Source organism: Thunnus maccoyii, chromosome 22 (genome assembly GCF_910596095.1).
Source record: "Thunnus maccoyii chromosome 22, fThuMac1.1, whole genome shotgun sequence".
In the NCBI taxonomy this organism is placed as follows: domain Eukaryota; kingdom Metazoa; phylum Chordata; class Actinopteri; order Scombriformes; family Scombridae; genus Thunnus; species Thunnus maccoyii.
In genome coordinates, this window is record NC_056554.1 from 22,394,467 (window position 1) to 22,414,448 (window position 19,982).

Below are 19,982 nucleotides of genomic sequence, written 5' to 3' on the forward strand. Positions count from 1 at the left end.
CTCCTCCGCGGCTGTACGTGATGACAGCGTCCCTCCCTCCCTCTCTCTCTCTCCCGGTCTTTGTCTGGCTCTCTCTACCCGTCTCTCTCTTTCTGTCTTTTGTCTGCCTCCCTCTCTGAAATTCAAATTCAGTTTGTTTTATTGTCACGAACGCTGCAGTTAGGCTGCACTAATACACAGCAAACATGCAGTGGTGGAGGAAGTACTCACATCATTTTACTTCAGTAAAAGTACAAACACAGAATGTAAAAATACTCCATTACAAGTAAAAGTCCTGCATGAAAAATACTATTTAAGTGCAAAAGTATTAGCATCGTGCTTCACTGAAATGAAAGTACATGAATGAAAAAAATACTCCATTACAGGAGTACAAGTCCTGCATTCAAAATCCTATGAAAGTATTATCAGCAAAAATGTACATGTACAATTACATTGTTAGATTTTCATGCATCAGTGCGTAAATAGCATTTTACTGTTAGATTGAGGTGGAGCAAGCTTCAACTATTTTATTTTAAGGGTAGTTCAATGGTTCCCAACCTAGGGCTTGGACCCCCATGAGGGTCACAATATAAATTTAAGGGGTCGTAATATGAGTAATGAGGAAGGAAAGAAGGAATAAACAAAAAATCAAAGTTCTGCAACATAAAGTATTCATTTTCTAAACTTTTCTCTAAACTATTTGTTGTTTGTTGGAAACCACTGGTTTAATCTTTAACACTGTGTTGGATTTTATAATCTTATTGAATGTTTTTCATGAAAAATCTTAATCTGAAAATAGCAAAATGTACAATATTTCAGTCTACAATATAGTTCAGTAGAGGTATGAAGTGGCATAAAATGGAAATACTAAAAGTACCTCAAAATTGTACTTAAGCAGGCCTACAGTACTGAATAAATGTACTTAGATACTTTCAGATCCTTTACTTAAGTAAAAGTACCAATACATCAATTTAAAAATACTCTATTACAAGTAAAAATCCCACATGAAAAATCCTCCTACAGTAAAAGTACATAAGTATTATGAGCTTGATGTAGTTAAAGTATTGCAGTAAAAGTACATAAGTATTATGAGCTTGATGTAGTTAAAGTATTGCAGTAAAAGTACATAAGTATTATGAGCTTGATGTAGTTAAAGTATTGCAGTAAAAGTACATAAGTATTATGAGCTTGATGTAGTTAAAGTATTGCAGTAAAAGTACATAAGTATTATGAGCTTGATGTAGTTAAAGTATTGCAGTAAAAGTAGTGGTTTGGTCCCTCTGACTGATATATTATTATATATGACATCATTAGATTATTAATAGTGAAGCATCAGTGTTAGAGCAGCATGTTACTGTTGTAGCTGCTGGAGGTGGAGCTAGTTTCAACTACTCTATATACACTTAGCTAGTTTAGTCCACTGGTTCCCAACCTAGGGGTGGGGCCCCTCCAAAGGGTCAGCAGATAAATCTGAGGGGTCGCGAGATGATTAATGCGAGGGGAAAGAAGAAAAAACAAAGTTCTGATATACACTATGGACTTTTTTCTCTAATATTTGATTTTTGCTGAAATATTGGATCATTTGAAGAGTCAAGAGTTACTATGTCTTCAAATTGCAGTAATGTACACTTTGCTATTAACAAACTGAATGATTTTTTTAAAAGGAAATCCTCTTTCTATCCTTCCTGTGTTGCGACAGATCCGGCAGAAGGTGAACAGTGAAAACAAGGTCAGAGAGAAGGAAAGAAGAGATAAAAAGATCAATTTGTAATAAATGAAAGGACTTCGTTTTAGCTAGTTTTAGTACTTGGTCTAAGTTTTTTTTAACTTGCAAAACAGACCAGCAAAGAGATTAAGAGCCAAAAAAGGGGGGGGAAGACGATAAATAACTACAGTGGCAGAAAAAATAAATAATTAAAGATCTAAATATTTGATGAAGCTGTAGTGGGCGTGTTTAAGTGTTTTTAAGGGTGTGGCTTCATTTTACAGCTTATGTAACTATTTTTTTATTTTAATTTGTAGAGAGAATCAGTGATTTATTGATGACTAGCAACAATCTATGACCTAATATCATTTGCACAGCGATAAAGTGAAATAAAACAACATTGATATTGGTAATCATTTTGAAAAATGAGAAAATCAATAACAGAACAAAACAAATAACAGCAGCAAAAGGGCAACAAAGCAAAAGAAGGGAATTTTACATATGTAGTTTCGCAAATTCATTACAACTCAGTGTGTTTTACGTTAAAACACAAGGTCAGCATTTTTGGAAAACAGGCTTTTTTGCAGACAGTTAAATGATAGAGATTGATACTACAGAAAAAAAGGTAAGAACAAGTCACAGAATCTAATCTAGATAATATATCAATCCTACTCTGATCTTCATCAGGTCAGAATGACTTTGATATTCATGTTTTTTACAGTAAATATGAAGCTTGATCCAGGAGACAATTAGCTTAGCTTAGCATAAAGACTGGAACCAGTCCGGAGGGGATAGGTTTGTTTAGGAAATGATATGATGTAGTTTAAGCTACGTTATGTTTTATTTATTTAATTTTATAATTTCTGTTTTTTTGGTCAATGTTATTTATGTTTAAAATAAAGGAGAAAAAAACTCAATAACCAAAGAGCATCAAATATCAACTTTACACAGAGATATTATATTTCTCCTGTATCGCAGCTGCATGCTCTTCTCTTTCTTCTTTTGTTGGAAGTCAGGGCTCTTTCTGTGGATGAAGAGGCCCCACCCTGCCTCAGTGTGTCAGTGGGCGACAGCTGGGGCCCGAGGCAGCCAGACTGCCCCACCCTTTACTGTGAGCCAAACCAATGAACCATTCATCCAGATATGACAAGGTGGACAAGCTATTATGAATTGATACACATGAACCCACAACATACACCAATATCTGCCAGGCAACCATTTAAAAACTGTTTTGTCTTCTAATGATTTCATAAAGGTGTTTTTTCATGTTCTAAGTTAGGTATTGTGTTTATGTAGTGTTGAGAAGGCTTATTAGAGTATAATAGTGACAAGAAGAAAAACAAATCATGAGACAAAGGAGAAAACACAAGATTATGTCAACTGAATAATTGTTTAGTTGAACCTGGCAGTCAGTGCAACATACCAGAACAAAACAAGTTTTTAACCAGGACAATAAAGAAGAAAAATGGTCAGAATATACTGTAAGATCACTTGAAATATCTAAGAAAACATTTTTTTTTTATTAAATCAAGTAAAATGTAGCACTACACAAGCCAAACACACTGTTAAAGGAATAGTTTCACACTTTGTTAAAACATGAGAATATGGATACATGTTATATCTGTACAATAAATATGAAGCTGTAGCTGCCAGTTAGCTTAGCTAGCCTGGCTCTGTCAGAGGTTAACAAGCTCTGCCTAGCAGCACCTCTAGAACTAACTAACTTTTGTTTAATCTGTACAAAACCCAAAACAATGTACCTACAAGAGCCACAAGATGGCGCCTTGATACAACTTTACTCAGAAACAACAAGTTATGCAGTTACTTCAGAACAGCCTTCACTGTTTTTATTTCTGAAAATGCTGAAACAACTAATGACCTGCTGATTCTTTGGAGTGCCATTAAAGGTTATGTAAGAAATACAGCGATTTTATATTCCTGTCATCTCAATAAAACTAGACCAGACCAAATCAGTGACTATGAGACTTCTCTAAACTCTTTGGTGCATGACCAGCATAATATCGGCTTCTAAGAGGATGAGAAAAACCAAATTTAATCCATTAAAATAAAATTAAACTAGAGCAGAATTTCTGATTCACAGATATATGGAGAATTGTTATTTTAGTGGATCCAGACCAAGCCACCTCTTAGCCTTAAGTCTACAAAAATATGAGACGTATAGCAGATTTACATGTATTTCCTCTGACAGGAAAGTGTTATCTGATCCTGAAGAAATACACTCAGAATTTGACTCATTTTATTCTAAACTGTATGCTTCTGTAATCTCCTTTGACAAATCAAAGTGACGTAATGTGACACTTCCTACCCTCTCTATAGATGAGTTCAAAGGAAACATTTCAGTCATATTTTCCTAGATTGGTTCATCATCCCCACCAACAAATAAATATGCAGATACGTACATTTCTTTCATCCAGTGACTTCCACCATGTTCAACACTGTAAGAAAAATACTCATTCAGATACTAAACAGGTAACTCCAAATAAAGTTGGATATTTGTATGGATCCATACAGAGTTTACCTCTAGTTTTAAATGCGTATCTACAACCTGTGTTAGTTTTATGGCATTGGACTCTAGTTTCATCGTAATGGATTTGTAGCTGTAATCCCTGACACTTCTCTTTCAGATCAGTAGGAAAGTATAATTACTTGACTTTGCTGAACTTGTAAAGTGGATTGTTCCTCAGGTCAGAGAGCAGCTTCACTCCTTGGTCTCCTGGATGCTCAACCAACCCTGCAGTCACTTTACAGTCTGCCAGTCGAGGGATGGATAATGGGGTAAGATTGTTAAAGCTGTTATAAGATACAGACAGATAGAGACAACATGTTCTTCTTGGTTAAAACCTGTCATACATTTACATTCAATGATCACAGTAATTATTTGTTAAGGTGTTAGTATGCTTCAAACTAAGAGCTTGCACGATCATCAAACAGCAACTGGGATCCCCTCCCCCCAAACCTTTCTGACAAGAGAATTGGTAGGGTCGCGTTCAACAATTTTTGTAATTTTCCAAAAGAGGCAAGCTGACATTCAAGCCCATTTGATTGGCCAGTACTACATAATTGAGAGAGAAGGCAGGATTTGAACTTCTCTGTCAAGTTCTCTTTTTCATTCTTCACGTTTGTGCCGTTACCCCCATTTGAATGATTACAGCAGACAGACTTTTTGCCATTTTGCCTTCGAGTGTTGCTATTTGAAAGTGCTATAGAAACCTTTGCACAAAGACCTTTTTCTGAGAAAACACTTCCTCGTCTCTAAGAATTGCAGTGCAAAATCTAGAGTAGATAGCTGCCTCTTTTATGTCAACGTCACATTCTTCAAAGTCTTCCTCATAGAAGATGAGATGTAGAACAACTTGATAACTGGATGGGTCCCTACTATACCCCCACAAGGAGTATAACAAATGAGACAGTTATTCTTGATGAGCACAACCTCAACTACAAACGGCTTCGCCACTTTCAGTCTCATTATGAGTCTTCGAAGAAGTGATCTTAATATGCAACACTGAGCAGCTCATATTTGGATCTATCACTCTTCATAGAGACAAAACTTGGAGCAGTCGATTCTTTTACCTTCTGTTAACTAAAAAAAGAGATCATTTTAGTGTATAAATTCTGTATCTACTTCTGTTCATTCAGCAATCTACAAAAACACACAAAACATATCTATTACCTACAAATATAAACTTAAAAATACAGAAATTAAAAATGAACAATTAAAAATCAAACACACACACAAAACGTCAATAATAATAATAATAATAATAATAATGATAATAATAATAATAATAATGAAAAACTGAAAAACAGGTATTCAGCCACACACACTCAGGTAAGAAATTGGTTTGTCATAAGGTTAAAAACCTTTATTTTTTCAATCCATTAGTTTATCCATGAATTTTCCTCTTGATCGTAAATATATCAAAGCAGATCATTACTGGTAACAACTTTTGGTGTCAACATTAACATGTGCATATGATCAATATTTATTTATTACCCACATGAACGCACCATCTGCAGCGACACTTAAGTGAAACGTCACGTGACCATGTCACCTTTGGCCTCTGCAGCTGCCATGTTTCATTAAATGTGCACAGTCTGCCAGGCTGTGACTCAGGCTGTGATCAAGTTATATCCTGTGATCAATTTTACAGCAATATATGTACAGTACAGCATAAAAACGTGTTGCAGCCAAAGACTCAGCTTTCTCTGCTGCCAAAAAACTAATATCTTCTTCTTCCTACTGAACAGTTTTTTCTTCTGCTTCACTACTGGCGTTTTCCAACAGCACAACCTGGTGGCGGAAGCTACACAGCACAGCCAAATACAATACTGCAGAAAATACAAAATCACAAACACTGCATTCTGGAAAGACATGTTGGATCATAGACATCGCCTGCATAGACATGAATATTTATGCACTTGCAAATTAACCCATTAGATTATTTAAATCAGTGATTCCCAACTAGGGGTACTTGTACCTCAGGGGTAACTTCTGCTGTTGCCAGGGGGTACGTGGAGAGATTGTAGAATAGCTCAACTAATATGAAAAAAAGAAAAAATGAATTAATGATTTGATTAAAAAAAGTAGATCCAGATATTGAGTCAGCTATAACAATTAATTTAGGTGTTATTGCAATAAAGAGTGTGTGAAAACTAGTTAGCAAGTGAGCAGAGGAGATGAAATACTTAGCTTAAGGTAATGGATGAATTATTGAAATAATTAGCTAAAGGTTGGTTAAAAATCCTGTTTTTTTATTACGCTTTTAATTTTAGAAAATTTAAGGTTTACAAAAAGCGTTCATGAATAAACTACCTTACGAAGGAGGTCCCCACACCGGGTCTCAAACTAGAGTCTCCCAGATCATAGACGACTGTGCTGACTACTAAGCTAAAGCAATATTGATCACCTAAATGCAGACGGACCTCTACCTATTTAAACACCCGTAACACAGAGCCAGCACAGTGTTAACATGTAGGGAAGAACTTCAAAGGTGATTATTGCTTTGCACTTTTCTTTTTCCTTTTTCTTTTTTTTACAACCTAACTTTGTGGAAAGGAGAAGGGGAACAACAGGTTATGGAGAGTCCCTTGGTCGCACTTCGCATGTGTCAGTAGCTCAGCTTTATCTCTGGGGAACACCCTCAACTCTGGGAATGATGTCCAAATTAGGAAATGTGTGTCATGTAGCAGGTGGATGTGACTCCCCTCATTGAGACCTGTAAAGCAAACAGAGAATCCACAGTCAGCATGTTGAAAAAGATCGCAAACCTCTAGTGTGAACAGTATCAGTCAGAAGTTTGAATGAGAATTTACGAATGAGAAAGTGTATCCAAACTTTTGACTGTTACTGTATATTAGGAGATGTGATCTAACCTGAGATACTAAACATTTCAAAAAGTGACACTTATAAGGGCAGCCCAACAATTTTACACATGAAGATCAGTTTACTTGTCAAGAGGAGCACTACTCTCTATAATAGAGAGGGTCTAATAAAAATGCTATTATACATTTTGGAATTAATACCACTATAAAGGCATGCTTAGGCTTAGGCACATTTACATCCAGACTTTTTGCCACCATTTAGTTGCCAAATGAACTTAATGTGAATCAAAAACTTTTCTATATTAAAAATGATCAATTCTATGTATTGAAAGAGCTCATTCTATATCTTTTCCAGTACAAAGCAATGATCTAATCCCCTTATACCTTCAGTCATGCAACAATTACATTGACGATATAATATCTCTCATCCATCCTCCTTGTTTACAAAGAATAAGTAATGTGATTATTGTTTTTGCGTAATTTGTTTGTTTTCTGAGACATAAATCCAGTGTGTGGGAGCATTTTCTATATTAATTTGTCTTTTAATCTTCAATTACGAGCAAGATCATGTAATGATACATGTTCTTTGTGTCTTACAATACAATACAAACAATCTTTTGCTACTTTAATGTTTTACCATTTAAAGATCTCCTCCAGACGTGTTTTAAAACACATAAAATTACTCTGCTTTGAATAATAATTTATGTCTGATATGTTTTTTTCCACAAAAAAGTCCAAGTTAGAAATTATATCCCAAAACACATATTGGCTCGCTTTCCTCACCAGAACATAACAAATGAAAATCTCAGTTATAAGGTCAAAGGTCCTTTCTTTATTGATGTTTTAATACACACAGAAAATACATGAAAATATATATGTAAGGTTCGATCCCAGTAAAGCCTCACAGAAGCCAGAAAAATTTGCATTTGAGCTCATGGTGTCTCTCTCAGGATGAACTACCAGTGGAATAAAAGTGATTTATAGTGAGGTACCTCAGTCTGTCAGGTGGAAAATGTCCATCACGCTCGACTATCAGGAGTAAAAATGTGCTTTTACTGAAAGTAAAGTATGTTAATAAAAGTAGTATCAAGTATAAATGGGTGTGGAAATAAGGCAGCTCATTCTTTAAAGTGTTTTAAAGCATTTTATCCACTTAACAGAGGGAACTTTTTCATCTCATCTATTTCTGGAGATATCAGATATAACGAGTCATCTCACTGTAAAGCACTTTTATTCTGCTTGTAGTTCATTCTGAGAGCACAAATCAAATTGCCAGAATATCAGTCACACATGCAGCTTTAAAAATGATTATTCTTGAACTGTTTGTGCTGCAGAGCTCAAACAAAAACACCTGTGTGATTTATTTCTCACCTTAAATGTATTCAGACACTTTCTGTATTTCAATGGATTGAGTAGAAATGTGATTAAAAACAGTTTTTCCACTTTGTGAGCTGTAAACAAATATGACTGAAAGGTACATGTGTCAATCTGTTATTGAAATGTTAAAGTTTACTGTATTATTGACATTAGGGCTTTGTGAGGCGAACAAATCATCTCTCTATGCAGCATTCAGAACACACTTTCATTAAACATTACACTGATTACATTAAACACCAAAACAACTAGTAATATTTCTGCCATTAATAACAACATAAAAAACACGAAGCTGTTAAAATAAGACCACTTATGAAAATACAGAGTATGAATTAAAAAAAAAACACTTATTACACATCAAATCTCCCAGGTTACATGTTTACAGTGACTCAGTTTAGTACTCTAGATTTTAACAAGGTGCTTAACATGATGAAACTGATTGTATTGATACTGGTGTCTATCAAAGTTTCTATTTGTAAGAATCAGAAATTCACTCTCATTAGTGACACCTGTGGCCGTTAAATGAGCTGCAGTCAACATGCAGTTGCTTGCATTACCTGTGTAGTCATAGTGTAAGACTATTGCAGGTGATGTCTTTTTCCTCGCTTACACTTCTCATAATTAAATAAAAGATCTCGAACATTATGTTTTGTGCTGTTACAGACAATCAAGAAGAAAGTCAATGGTCTCCTTTTTCTTACGTTACATTACTACCTGTTCACTCATTTGCAATAAAAAACGATTAATACATGTAAATTGCTTCACAATTCTTACATATAGAACCTTTAAGTATAAACTCAAAGTTAAAAGGTGAAGGAAGTGTATACAATTAAAATTGACGATGATGTCCACAAGCCTCCAGTATACAGATGTAACAACAGTTCAAACTACTCTCTCCTCCTCTGTTATACACGGCAGCTTTGCCTCCTTTTAAACAGAAATCTTTAAACCATTCACATGTTCTGGTCGTTTATATTAAAGTGATAATTCGGTTGTTTACTGAACATTTGTTTCTATAATACGCATAGATACAAAGATAGTGGTTTTAAAATAACGTGTACCAGTAGTTGACAGCTTAAGGGCTTATTGAGCTGGATAAATCTGAGCTTCATTACTCTGAGGTGATAGTGCAGAGAGGTTTTAAACAACAGATGCACCAAACAGCAGCTGTACTATGTGACATTATTGTCTTCTTATTTTGTATTGCCATAAATGAAAAGTCTGAACACTAGAATAATTCTGACCTAGATAAAAACGAAGGAAGCAGAAGCCAGGTAAAGAGGTAAATCTTCTAAGTAAAAACACGACAACATATCTATCTACGTTCATTTTTTTAGAAGTAAACAACTTATCCCTACAACGTACTGGTCTGCTTGCAGTTTTCCACTTATGACCAGCTGTTTCCATCACCAGAAAGGCGGAACATTACTACAGTTAGTTGGTCAAACCTGTACAATATAATATCAAGGCTCCTTTACACTGATTTTACACTGTGATTTTTGGCTGTCTGAGCCACATACACACCAACCAGAACCATGGAGGTGCAATGGAAAGAAGTTTGTGGGAGAAAACCTTCCTCGCCTGCATCTTTAAAACATAAGACGTGATGAAGTGTCTCTGCATGTCTCATTAATTTTTTTTATATTTCTATTGTAGCGTTATGATTAACCACAACTTCACTGCACAGTTTGACAGCCTCAAACTGTCATCATACAGTCATACTGTGGCCAAGATTTTATTACAGCTGCCTCGCACGGTGTGACATGAAATAAACTTACATGATTGTTGCTGTCACTCAATCTAAAGGAGCCTTTAGTTTCAAACCTGTACATGTAAAAGTTATTGGTCAAGTCTATGACTTTAATCCTATACAGTAAAGCAGATATTAGAAGCTTCTGATGGTGCTATGAGTTTTTTTGTTTTTCTGATGCTTTATTTTTTTATCTTTTTTTTAAAAATCTTTTCTTCTTAGAGAGATACAGAAGATGTAATACAGCTATACAAAATGACAACAACCACAGATCGCTTCACCCTCACATCCACATAATTTGATAGGAAAAGCTATAAAAAAATAGAAATAGAAAGAAATAACGGAATGATAAGTAATAATAAAAATACATTTTATACAGTGTGATGCTTGCTTTCATCATGAATGACTGCTTGTTGCTTGTTTTGCTGCATGTTTAAACAATACTTACATCCAGACTCAGAGCGTATTCTCCAACATATATTTCTCCACATGGGTGATAAACGGCTTCACATCAGTAAGGCACTTAAGAGTGAATCTAACTTTCTCTAATGGCAGAAACCGCATTAGATCATTAGTGTAGGTGGGTGGTGTTTCATCCATCCACTTAAGGAGGCTCAGTTATTAGTTTTGAGTTTTTATGACACATAATGGTGTAGGGGTTAAAAAAAAGAACAGCAGCAGGTTTCTTGAATTGCTGCTGGCAGGGCGGGTGTAGGTTTGCCGTTAAGATGGGTCGGGACATGTTTTAAACCTGCTCTTGTGTGTTTGTGTGCACTTCATATTAGCTTTTATAGTTTTTTACACTTTCTATGGATTTTTTTTAAAAATCACATTTTACATTTTATTTTAGTGATATTATCTGAGACAGAGATGACAATTTTAATGAGAGTCAATCAAATATTCTGCAATACATTACGAGAGAATGATTAATAAAACAGTAAAACAGTAAACAGTATTACTCTTCCACTGTTTCTAAAAATTACTGTATCTATAAACTACTGATTCTTTACGATGTCTCAAACTATTTATATTTCAACTAAGTCGAGAACCTCCAGCAGGCCAAGACTTCACCTGAAACCCCGCAGCTCATTTTAGCTTATCTCCATAATTAACTCTGCACTGAACAGACAAAGATAACATCTTCTCATTTTTCACTCTCATGGTAACAAAGCAAACAACCCTTTTCATAGAAAATACTGCTTTGCATGACTCTGGTTGGCTTTTTGCCCCGTGAGGAAGTGAGCAGCTATTTGCTATAAAAGCAAAAGAGAATACCAGTAGTGAAAGTTTTGTATGTAGAACTACATAGTCTAGTATGGAGCAAAGTAAAGCATCTAGCTAAAACAGCATCACAGCAATGTGAATAGCTGATTTCTTGCATTGATGTATGAAGAGAAATGGAAAAGATGTTTCAAGATGGCACCCCATTTATACAGGGGGCATAAGTCAATAAAGTAGTTCAGGCTTCTGCTAATCTTAGCACATAGCACATGCTCATTAAGGTGCTCCTCTGGCTGAACCAGGCGACTCTCTGTCTGCACACACGAATGGCACAAAATATAGAAACAGATCTCTGTAACTTCAAAGTGTATAGTGAACCTAATAGCTCAAATTGAGACTGTACTCAGTACTGAGACATATTTAATATTCCCGTTATGTAATTCGTAGTGTGATTACTTTCTAAATGAGTAGTTATATTTTTATATTTTCCATTTCCACTGCTTGTGAGCAACTTAGATTAAGTTACACACAGCTAGTGTTCTTGCCATGTCAGCAGTTCCTACCTTAATTTAGACTCTTAAAGAAGGACATGATGTTCTCTATTTTCCATAAAATACAAATTGAGAACTGAGCCGAGAGTCATAACAGTTTCTAGCTCTCGGGTTAACTTCTGCATTGTGTGGCCCACTCACAGGACATGCACATCATGTTTCTCCCACTGCTGTTCCTGCTAAGCCCATAGACTTTACATCGGGATGGCGCCAAGCATGTTAAGACCAAGTGGCGACCTCCAGGGCTGGAAAGTGAAGCCAATGCTGAAGTGCCAAAAACTGCAGTTCCTCGAATGGCCACTTGAGGCTGACTCCAAAAGTGAGTCAATCCCCATAGACCCCCATGTTAAAATACCCAACTTTACAGCAGAAATGTACATGTTTACAGCCACAAAAAACGGTTTTAGTCTCTATAGCTAATTTTTCCTTTCATGACAACTGTATGGGGGGTGATTTTTTTTTATAACTCACCCGTTTAAATTTTATCAAGCTGTAAAGATATGCATAACTATGGATGAGGCCACTTTGAGTGACAGGACGCTAGCCGCTAGGTGGCTTGTTTCAGCAACCAGGTTTCATTTGGTCTGCTTCAGCTCCACCTCTTTTCCCATTTTGAATTAGCCAGGAGTTGGCTGGAGTCAGGAACTGCCAAGATGGCGATGGTCAGAGCCGCCCACTTTGAGCTTCAAAACCACTCTTCAGAAACCAATGGGTGACGTCACTGTGGCTACGTCCATATTTTTTACAGTCTATGCTTAAGACCAGTTTTTCTAGATTCTGGAAAAGGTTTACAAAAAATAAACCTACATGTGTTAAAAATGTCATGATACAAAAAGTAATAATTTACTTTGAACGCAGTTGCAGGTGTCCTGTTAACCATTTTCCAGACATCTCTTTTATAATGTTGGTCTATGGTGAAATTGCTGTTTGGGACACTTTTGGGCCACTGGGACAAATTGGCAGCAAGGCTGAGTGTTGACGCTGTATCAGCTCCATCATTAATACATCCATGGACTAAACAATCTGACTAACAGCTCTGACTTCCCCTACTGCAAATGTAACTGACTACCTCTATCATCAATTCAACATGTTCAATCAGCCACCAACAATGATACATGCCTCAAAGTCCCTGTTGCATTCACACAGCTTACAGCAAGCTGGTGTGTTGGTCGTCTATATCTCGCTGCGTCCCTCTCACTCTCTCTCCATCCATATTACTTTCACATACTTTTTGCAAAGGCACACAAACATGGCAATTTTGCTTTGAACGGATAGGCTACTGACGGATAGGAGCAGTTAATCCTTTGTGTTTCCTAAGATGACATGTCCCGACCATCCGCATGCAGATATACACCCTTGGCTGCTCGTATGGATGCAGTGAACGTCTGCTCATGTTAGCTGACAAAACAAAGCAGAGGACTGAGTGTGAAATTTAACAGCAGGATAGAGGGACTCAGTGAATGTTGTTTTGAAGGTATGCAGGCGAGTCCGACTGTCAGAGGAAACTCTGTAGAAGGACAAAGTGCCAGCTGGCCAGTCCAGATAAACTCCCACCCGACTGGAGCGCGAGCAGAGTGAAGCTACACTGATACTCTTGTTGTTGTGCATAACATAACAACCCTCCTCAGAGCAAACCAGACACCAAGACTTGTTGTTTTGACCCAGCTTGCAATCATTCCCATCCCCTTTTCTACCAATGGTTCTGTATGTTACCCCGATGTTAAATGGTTCCACCACCTCGATCTCCCAGTAGCAGCGCTTATCTAGACCCTGCTTACAAAGCACTTGTTGGCAGTGATCAAACCTCTCTGAGTGATTGCGATATGACTGCTCCTCTTCTACCCAGGTCACCTTTCTGTTACCCTCAGAGAGACGGAGGTTCTTGTGGACTGTGTTGGAGTCCAAAATGAGCTTGCAGGCATCTGGAGGGAAGAAAACACATAATTTCAAGGTTCAGGATAAAGCCAGTACATAATAGAAAGCTTTGCTGAGCTCAAAGGGACCTGTGCTGTTCATTTATGATGCATGCTACCGTTTGGTTGTAGGTGAATGCGTTGATCCGTCCTTAAAGACACAGTAAAATGAAAAATACATTTTCCAAGCTTTAATGCATGTCCCTGTGTTAATTATTAATTCATGTTACATGTTAAATATTTGTCAAAAAATCCTTTAAAACATTTTTGAGTAGTTGTATATCCAATTCCCACTCCCTTCTTGTAAAATGTAAAAATATTTTTGATGACTACCTGGGTGACTACCATCATATAAAACCACACTTGACCTTGACTGAAGCCACTCCCACTTTTGAACGAGCCAATCACCTCTGAAGGATTTGATTTAAATCCCTTTAAACTTGGAAATACATCACATTACCATAGATAAAGACGCTGTGTTATAAACCGCTATAAACAGCTAAGTCCATTAGAGGACTACACACATACTCATGGAACTGGAGTTATGTATGGGTAACTTCTATTTTCATCATTTATTCAATATCATTTACACACTGTGTTAAAATGGTACAAATTATTATTAAAGTATTCCACCTGACCTCTAAAGACAGTCAAAGAGATTACAGAACTACCTGATTTTGATCCAGAATAAGAAAACCTCTTTCTAAATACTGTTGACATGTGTAACTACACTAGTTATTAAAAACTCCCAACAATATGTTGTGTGGCTTGTTTCATATGTTAGGATAATGACGATAGATTTTCAAAAAGTTGTTTATTCAATATTTATGTTTTCAGTGGCCTATAATGAGGTGCTGTGGCTTGTCACGTCCAGAAGCAAGTTAAGGGGTCACAACTAGCTCAGACTCACAGCAGAGAGAAGCAAATGCTATAGATGTTTTTAAATGGCAGAGATTAAAACTAGAAAGTTGAAACAAATGACTAGAAGAAAGCATTGGTGAGTTTTATGAATATGGACGAAACCAAATTACAATGACTTAAATAGCCACGCCGCCACGCTTGTTGTCGTCTTAGAATATGGAAAGGGTTAGGAGCTTAGGAGCTTAATTTTTTCAGAAAGACAGGAGAAATAAACGCTGAATGAGAGATTTCATCAAATTACAGAAGCTAGTAGACAAGAGGATAGCCTGGATGTGACATCATGACTTCAGCTCTCTTTATCGCTAACAGGGCAACACCAGTCATTAGTTAATGTCAGTGTTGGCTAATATTAGCTCATCACTGAGAAAACATTTAACTTTTTTAACTTTTTTTTAGCTAATGTTAGCATAACATTAGCCAGTGGTGTGGCTGCTATTATTGTTGTCTGGCTATCTCTTTTTCTTCACTCCCTTCGACTTCATGTTATGCTGTTATTTGTCATCTGTAATGACAGCTAGCGTTGCTATCAAAGGAAAACTTTAGGTTTCATTTTTGTAGCTGTATAGATGCAGTTATTTTAACTTATAATTGCAATGGTCACAACATTTGGCAAAATTTTTATTATTGTATTTAAGGCCTAATCATCTGTTTTTAGTTTCCACAGATACTTACATTTCTTTAATCCCGGTTTCATTCGGTGACTTCCACCATGTTCAACGCTGTGGAGAAAAATGTCTTGAAACTTTCAGACAAAGAACAACCGATAAGTTAACACTGTATTGCTCTCAGAGCCTAGTAGAGTAAATCTATAGTATATGCATTATCTGTTACTCTACAGTATTAGAAACACCCAACCTATTGTGCTCCATGGCTACCTTTAGTCAGATAATAAGTCACCTTTGCTGTTAGAGATATTGTAAGAACTGAACAATATTCTAAATGTTAGTAATAATTTCTACTGTCTATAGGATCCATGCACAGAGTAGCTTTGGTGTAAAACTCTTATATACAAACTACTTTTATGGTTGGCAGTACAATCCACCTCACTGTAGTGAGAAGTGTAGAAGTAATCCAGAAACAAATTGTCTCTCTGTTCACTAGAAAAGTCAGGAATGTTGTTTTCTAGTATTATAATTACTTGAGTGTGTTGAGCTTGTAATGTGGATCGTCTCTCAGCTCAGAGAGGTGCTTCTCTCCTAAATCTCCTGGATGGTTGTAGCTGAGGTCCAACTCTATCAGATGGGAGGGGTTGGATTTCAGGGCCTTCGCCAGAAAATTACAGCCCTTCTCTGTGATCTGACAACCTGACAACCTGAGAAAACAGTGTTTGATTTATCAGCAGGCAGGTTCAAGATCTCTTTCATAAAGGAATCTACATAGATTTCTAAATGAATGTAAAGATGGCAGGCTTAAAAGACTGATTTAGTATTATTGCACTCCTTGAACTTTGTTGGATTTACAATGGACAATTTAAATATGAAAGCATTAAAATCGATAAGATATATACATTACCCACAATGCAACGTGACGGACAACAGTGCAGTCAAAAAAAGCTTTATAGTACTTTTACACATATGCAATAATAAAGGAGTTCCCTTTTAAATGGACCCTTGAACAGAATTAGGTGCATGACAGGGTGCTGCTGTGATAGCAGAAAGCTTCGTGGCCCAGCTCAGACTGAAGAAGCAGAGTTCTGAGACTGTTTGCAAAGAATAAACTTTGTAAGAGACTCAAAAGGACTTTGGAGGAAGTTAAATCAGAAATAAAGTATGGAGGTTGGGTTGCTGGTCTAGTTAGTCTTTATTAATATCAGGCAGTGAACACAAAGATTTTCTGTGTTATTTTTCACAGTTTCAAGTTTGACTGACGCTCTTTTCATAATGTTATCTTATCGTGTCCACTTCTTCTGCAGTGGTTTAATGGCCCCAACTTGAAAGTGCCACCAGTTGATGAACCAACTCCAAATATACGGCAGTCAATGGAAATGCACGTAAATTTGAATTTTTCTTTGGTGATATTTTAGAAATTTGTGCTAGATTTGGATGGAAATCTAGCTTTTGAAGTTAGAACAGTGTACCAACATTTAATTGCATACCTGTAAACATTTTGACCTTGCAGCTGTTTAAAATAACATCTACATATCTTGTTCACTCGTTTACATAATGGCATGTTATCTATTATATAAATATGTATAAATACCTCAGTGTCTTCAGTCTGCACCATTGACTCGACAGTCCCTCATGGAGCAGCTCTACACCTACGTCTTTCAGATCATTGTTGCTCAGGTCCAGCTCTCTTAGAGGTGAGTAGGGGAACTTGAGACCAAAGGCCAGGTGCTTGACCCACTCTGCTGTCACTTTGCAGTCTGCTAGTCTGGGGATGTATAACAGGGTCATAATATGATAAAGAAAAGGTGCAACTGATTAAAGATGTAATTTATCTTCCCTTTTAGTCTACATACAGGCTGTCCTAAAAATCTTATTGGCAGAACTTCTCGGAATCATATGCAGCTTGAGAGATCAACATGCTCTACTCAAAAGTCAAAGACACTGCAACCAGATTGTTTTTTATATTATAATGAAAGTAAACTTACATGGCTTTTCTGCTGCTCCTCACAGCTGGTATCAGCCTCCTTCTGCCTTCCTCTGATGTGTTGTAACTCTTCAAGTCCAACACCTCCACATCATTCTTCGAAACCTGCAGCATGTAGGCCAACGCAGAGCAGTGCAGCGGAGTCAGTTCTGATCTTGACCGATCTGACAATTTCAGATATTCCTGAATCTCATCTTTGACTTTGTGGTCTCTCATCTCGACCATGGTCTGGAAGAGGTTGATGCAACTGTCTGGAGAGAGGTTCTTCCTTCGGATGGCTTTAAGGTAAGTCAGGATTTTCTTGTCAGTATCTTGGCTTGGATCCGGCAATGTCAGCAGACCCTGAAGGACTCTCTGGTTGGACTCAGCCATGAGGCCAAGGAGGAATCGCAAGAAGAAGTCCAGGTGGCCATTCTTCTCCTCCAGCACTTTGTCAACTGTCATCTTTAGAAGATCAAGCAGCGTATGTTCTTTCTGCTCCAGATTGAGGAAGCTGCTGAGCTCAGTTGTATTCTTGTTTGTGAAGCAGTCATAGACGTAAAGAGCTGCAAAAAACTCCTGTATGGTCAGGTGCACAAAGAAGAAGACCTTTTGCTGAGAGAACACTTTTTCTTCTCTAAGGACTGCGGTGCAAAATCCAGAGTAGATAGCTGCTTCTTTTATGTCAATGCCACATTCTTCAAAGTCTTTCTCATAGAAGATGAGGTTGTTCTTCAGCAGCTGAACAAATGCAAGCTTGCCAAGTTTCAAAAGAAATTCTTTCTGTGACTTTAGAAATTGCTCTTTGTTCTTCTCAGTCTTCTTGTCATATTTTCTGCTTCTGCGTTTTGTCTGGGCAAACAGGAAATGTGCCATCATCTCTGTCAGAGTTTGAGGAGATTCAACTTTCTCGTCTCCCCCAAAGACCTCCTGAAATAATACGGTAGAAATCCAGCAGAAGATCGGGATCTGGCACATGATGTCGAGACTCTGGGAAGACTGGATATGTGAAATGATCCTGTCGGCAAGGCTCAAGTCATGACTAAATTTCTTCCTGAAGTATTCCTCTTTTTGAGGATCATTGAACCCTCTTATTTCCGTCACCCTGTCAACATACTTTGCAGGGATCTGATTGGCTGCTGCTGGACGGGAAGTTATCCATATTTGAGCATTAGGAAGAAGTTTACCCTGGATGAGGTTTGCAAGGAGATCACCGACAGACATTACTTCACTGATAGACGTTACTGTCTTAACATTCTTGAAGTCCAGTTGAAGTCTGCTTTCATCCAGCCCGTCCAGGATCACTATAACCCTGCCTTTGACAAAATCCTCTGAATCTTTCAGACTTCGGAGAGCAGGGTGGAATTCAGTCAGGAGCTCATGCAAGCTTTTCTCATCTGTAATCAAATTCAGCTCTCGAAAAGCAAGACAGAAAACGAAATCAATGTCCTTGTTTGCTTCTTCCTCAGCCCAGTCAAGAATGAACTTCTGCACAGCAAATGATTTTCCAATGCCTGCTACGCCCTTCGTCAGGACTGTCCTGGGCGGTTTCTCTTGGCCAGGCAAAGGTTTGAAGATATCACTGAGGTCGACTTTATCACACGATGTTTGCTTTTTCAGTTTATTTTTGAAGTATCTGAACTCATGTTCCTCATGCAGCCCTGTACTCTCTCCAGTGGTGCTGTAGAGTGATGTGTAGATGCTGTTTAGGGAGTTTTCTTGGTCACCAATACCTTCAAATGTTGAAGCAAATTTCTTTTGCATTGCTTTTATTAAATTCTTCTGTGCTTTCCCAACGAGGCTTTTATCTGTAACAATCAAAAAAGTTATTTTATTTTTAAAGTATTTTTCATAATAAGATCTGTTAAGTACCAGATAATCTGATAGGTTATTCATGTTCAAGCTTCATTGCAAGCTGCTCCAACCAAAGATGGGTTGAGGGGAAGAATTCATCAGTCAAAACATTTGCTGCGGTAGGTGATTGGAATGAAAACCACAGATATGACACAGATCATTTCAAAGTCATTAGTTAAATTTACCTGTGTCTTTGTCTGTATTTCCCTGGTGTTTTTTGAGTTTCTTTCCACATATAGGGCAGGAGTAGTCTGCTGATGAGTCAGACTGGTCCGAGTCTGAGCTGACACACTGTTTGCATGACCAGTGTCCACAGAAGAAATGGATTGGATCCCTCAAATCCTCCTTACACACTGAACAGCTGGATGGCTCCCCAATCAGCTGTCTGTAGTGAGTACAACAAATGACACATTTTTCTTGGCACTGTGACACAACTTTACCTGTAGGACAGATGCAAACCCAATTTCTCAGATTTCTTTGATTTTCTCATGCTGTTTCCTTTGAAACATGTTACTTAAATGCTATTCTAAAACTGTTTTTGAGGTGCAGATTGTTCAATGTTTTCAGCCACTGCAGCTCATTGTAAAAAAATCAAGCTATTAGAAATTTTGACCTGCTGATGGCACCAGATGAAATGTTGAGTACTCATCAGAGTATCAAGACCATTTATGTCTGCACCAAATAGCATGGCTATCCAACAGTTACTGAGACATTACATTCACACTCACTCACTCGTACTTCTAGAGGTAAAGTCAGACAATCACCAGAGTCATTAGGATATATCTTCTGGGGAACATGAA

The 19,982-nt window shown here is 37.3% G+C and overlaps 1 protein-coding gene across 1 annotated transcript; it reads right to left on the reverse strand.

Annotated features, from left to right (window-relative positions):
- Positions 1-13,145: 13,145 nt before the first annotated feature.
- LOC121889591 (NLR family CARD domain-containing protein 3-like) lies at positions 13,146-19,134 on the reverse strand. Its single transcript, XM_042401659.1, has 5 exons — positions 17,351-19,134; positions 16,957-17,130; positions 15,896-16,069; positions 15,430-15,476; positions 13,146-13,845 (listed from the first exon to the last, which is right to left on the reverse strand). The coding sequence occupies exons 1-5, from the start codon at positions 19,090-19,092 to the stop codon at positions 13,313-13,315; spliced, it is 2,670 nt and encodes an 889-aa protein (XP_042257593.1). The 5' UTR covers positions 19,093-19,134; the 3' UTR covers positions 13,146-13,312.
- Between the last annotated feature and the right edge of the window lie 848 nt (positions 19,135-19,982).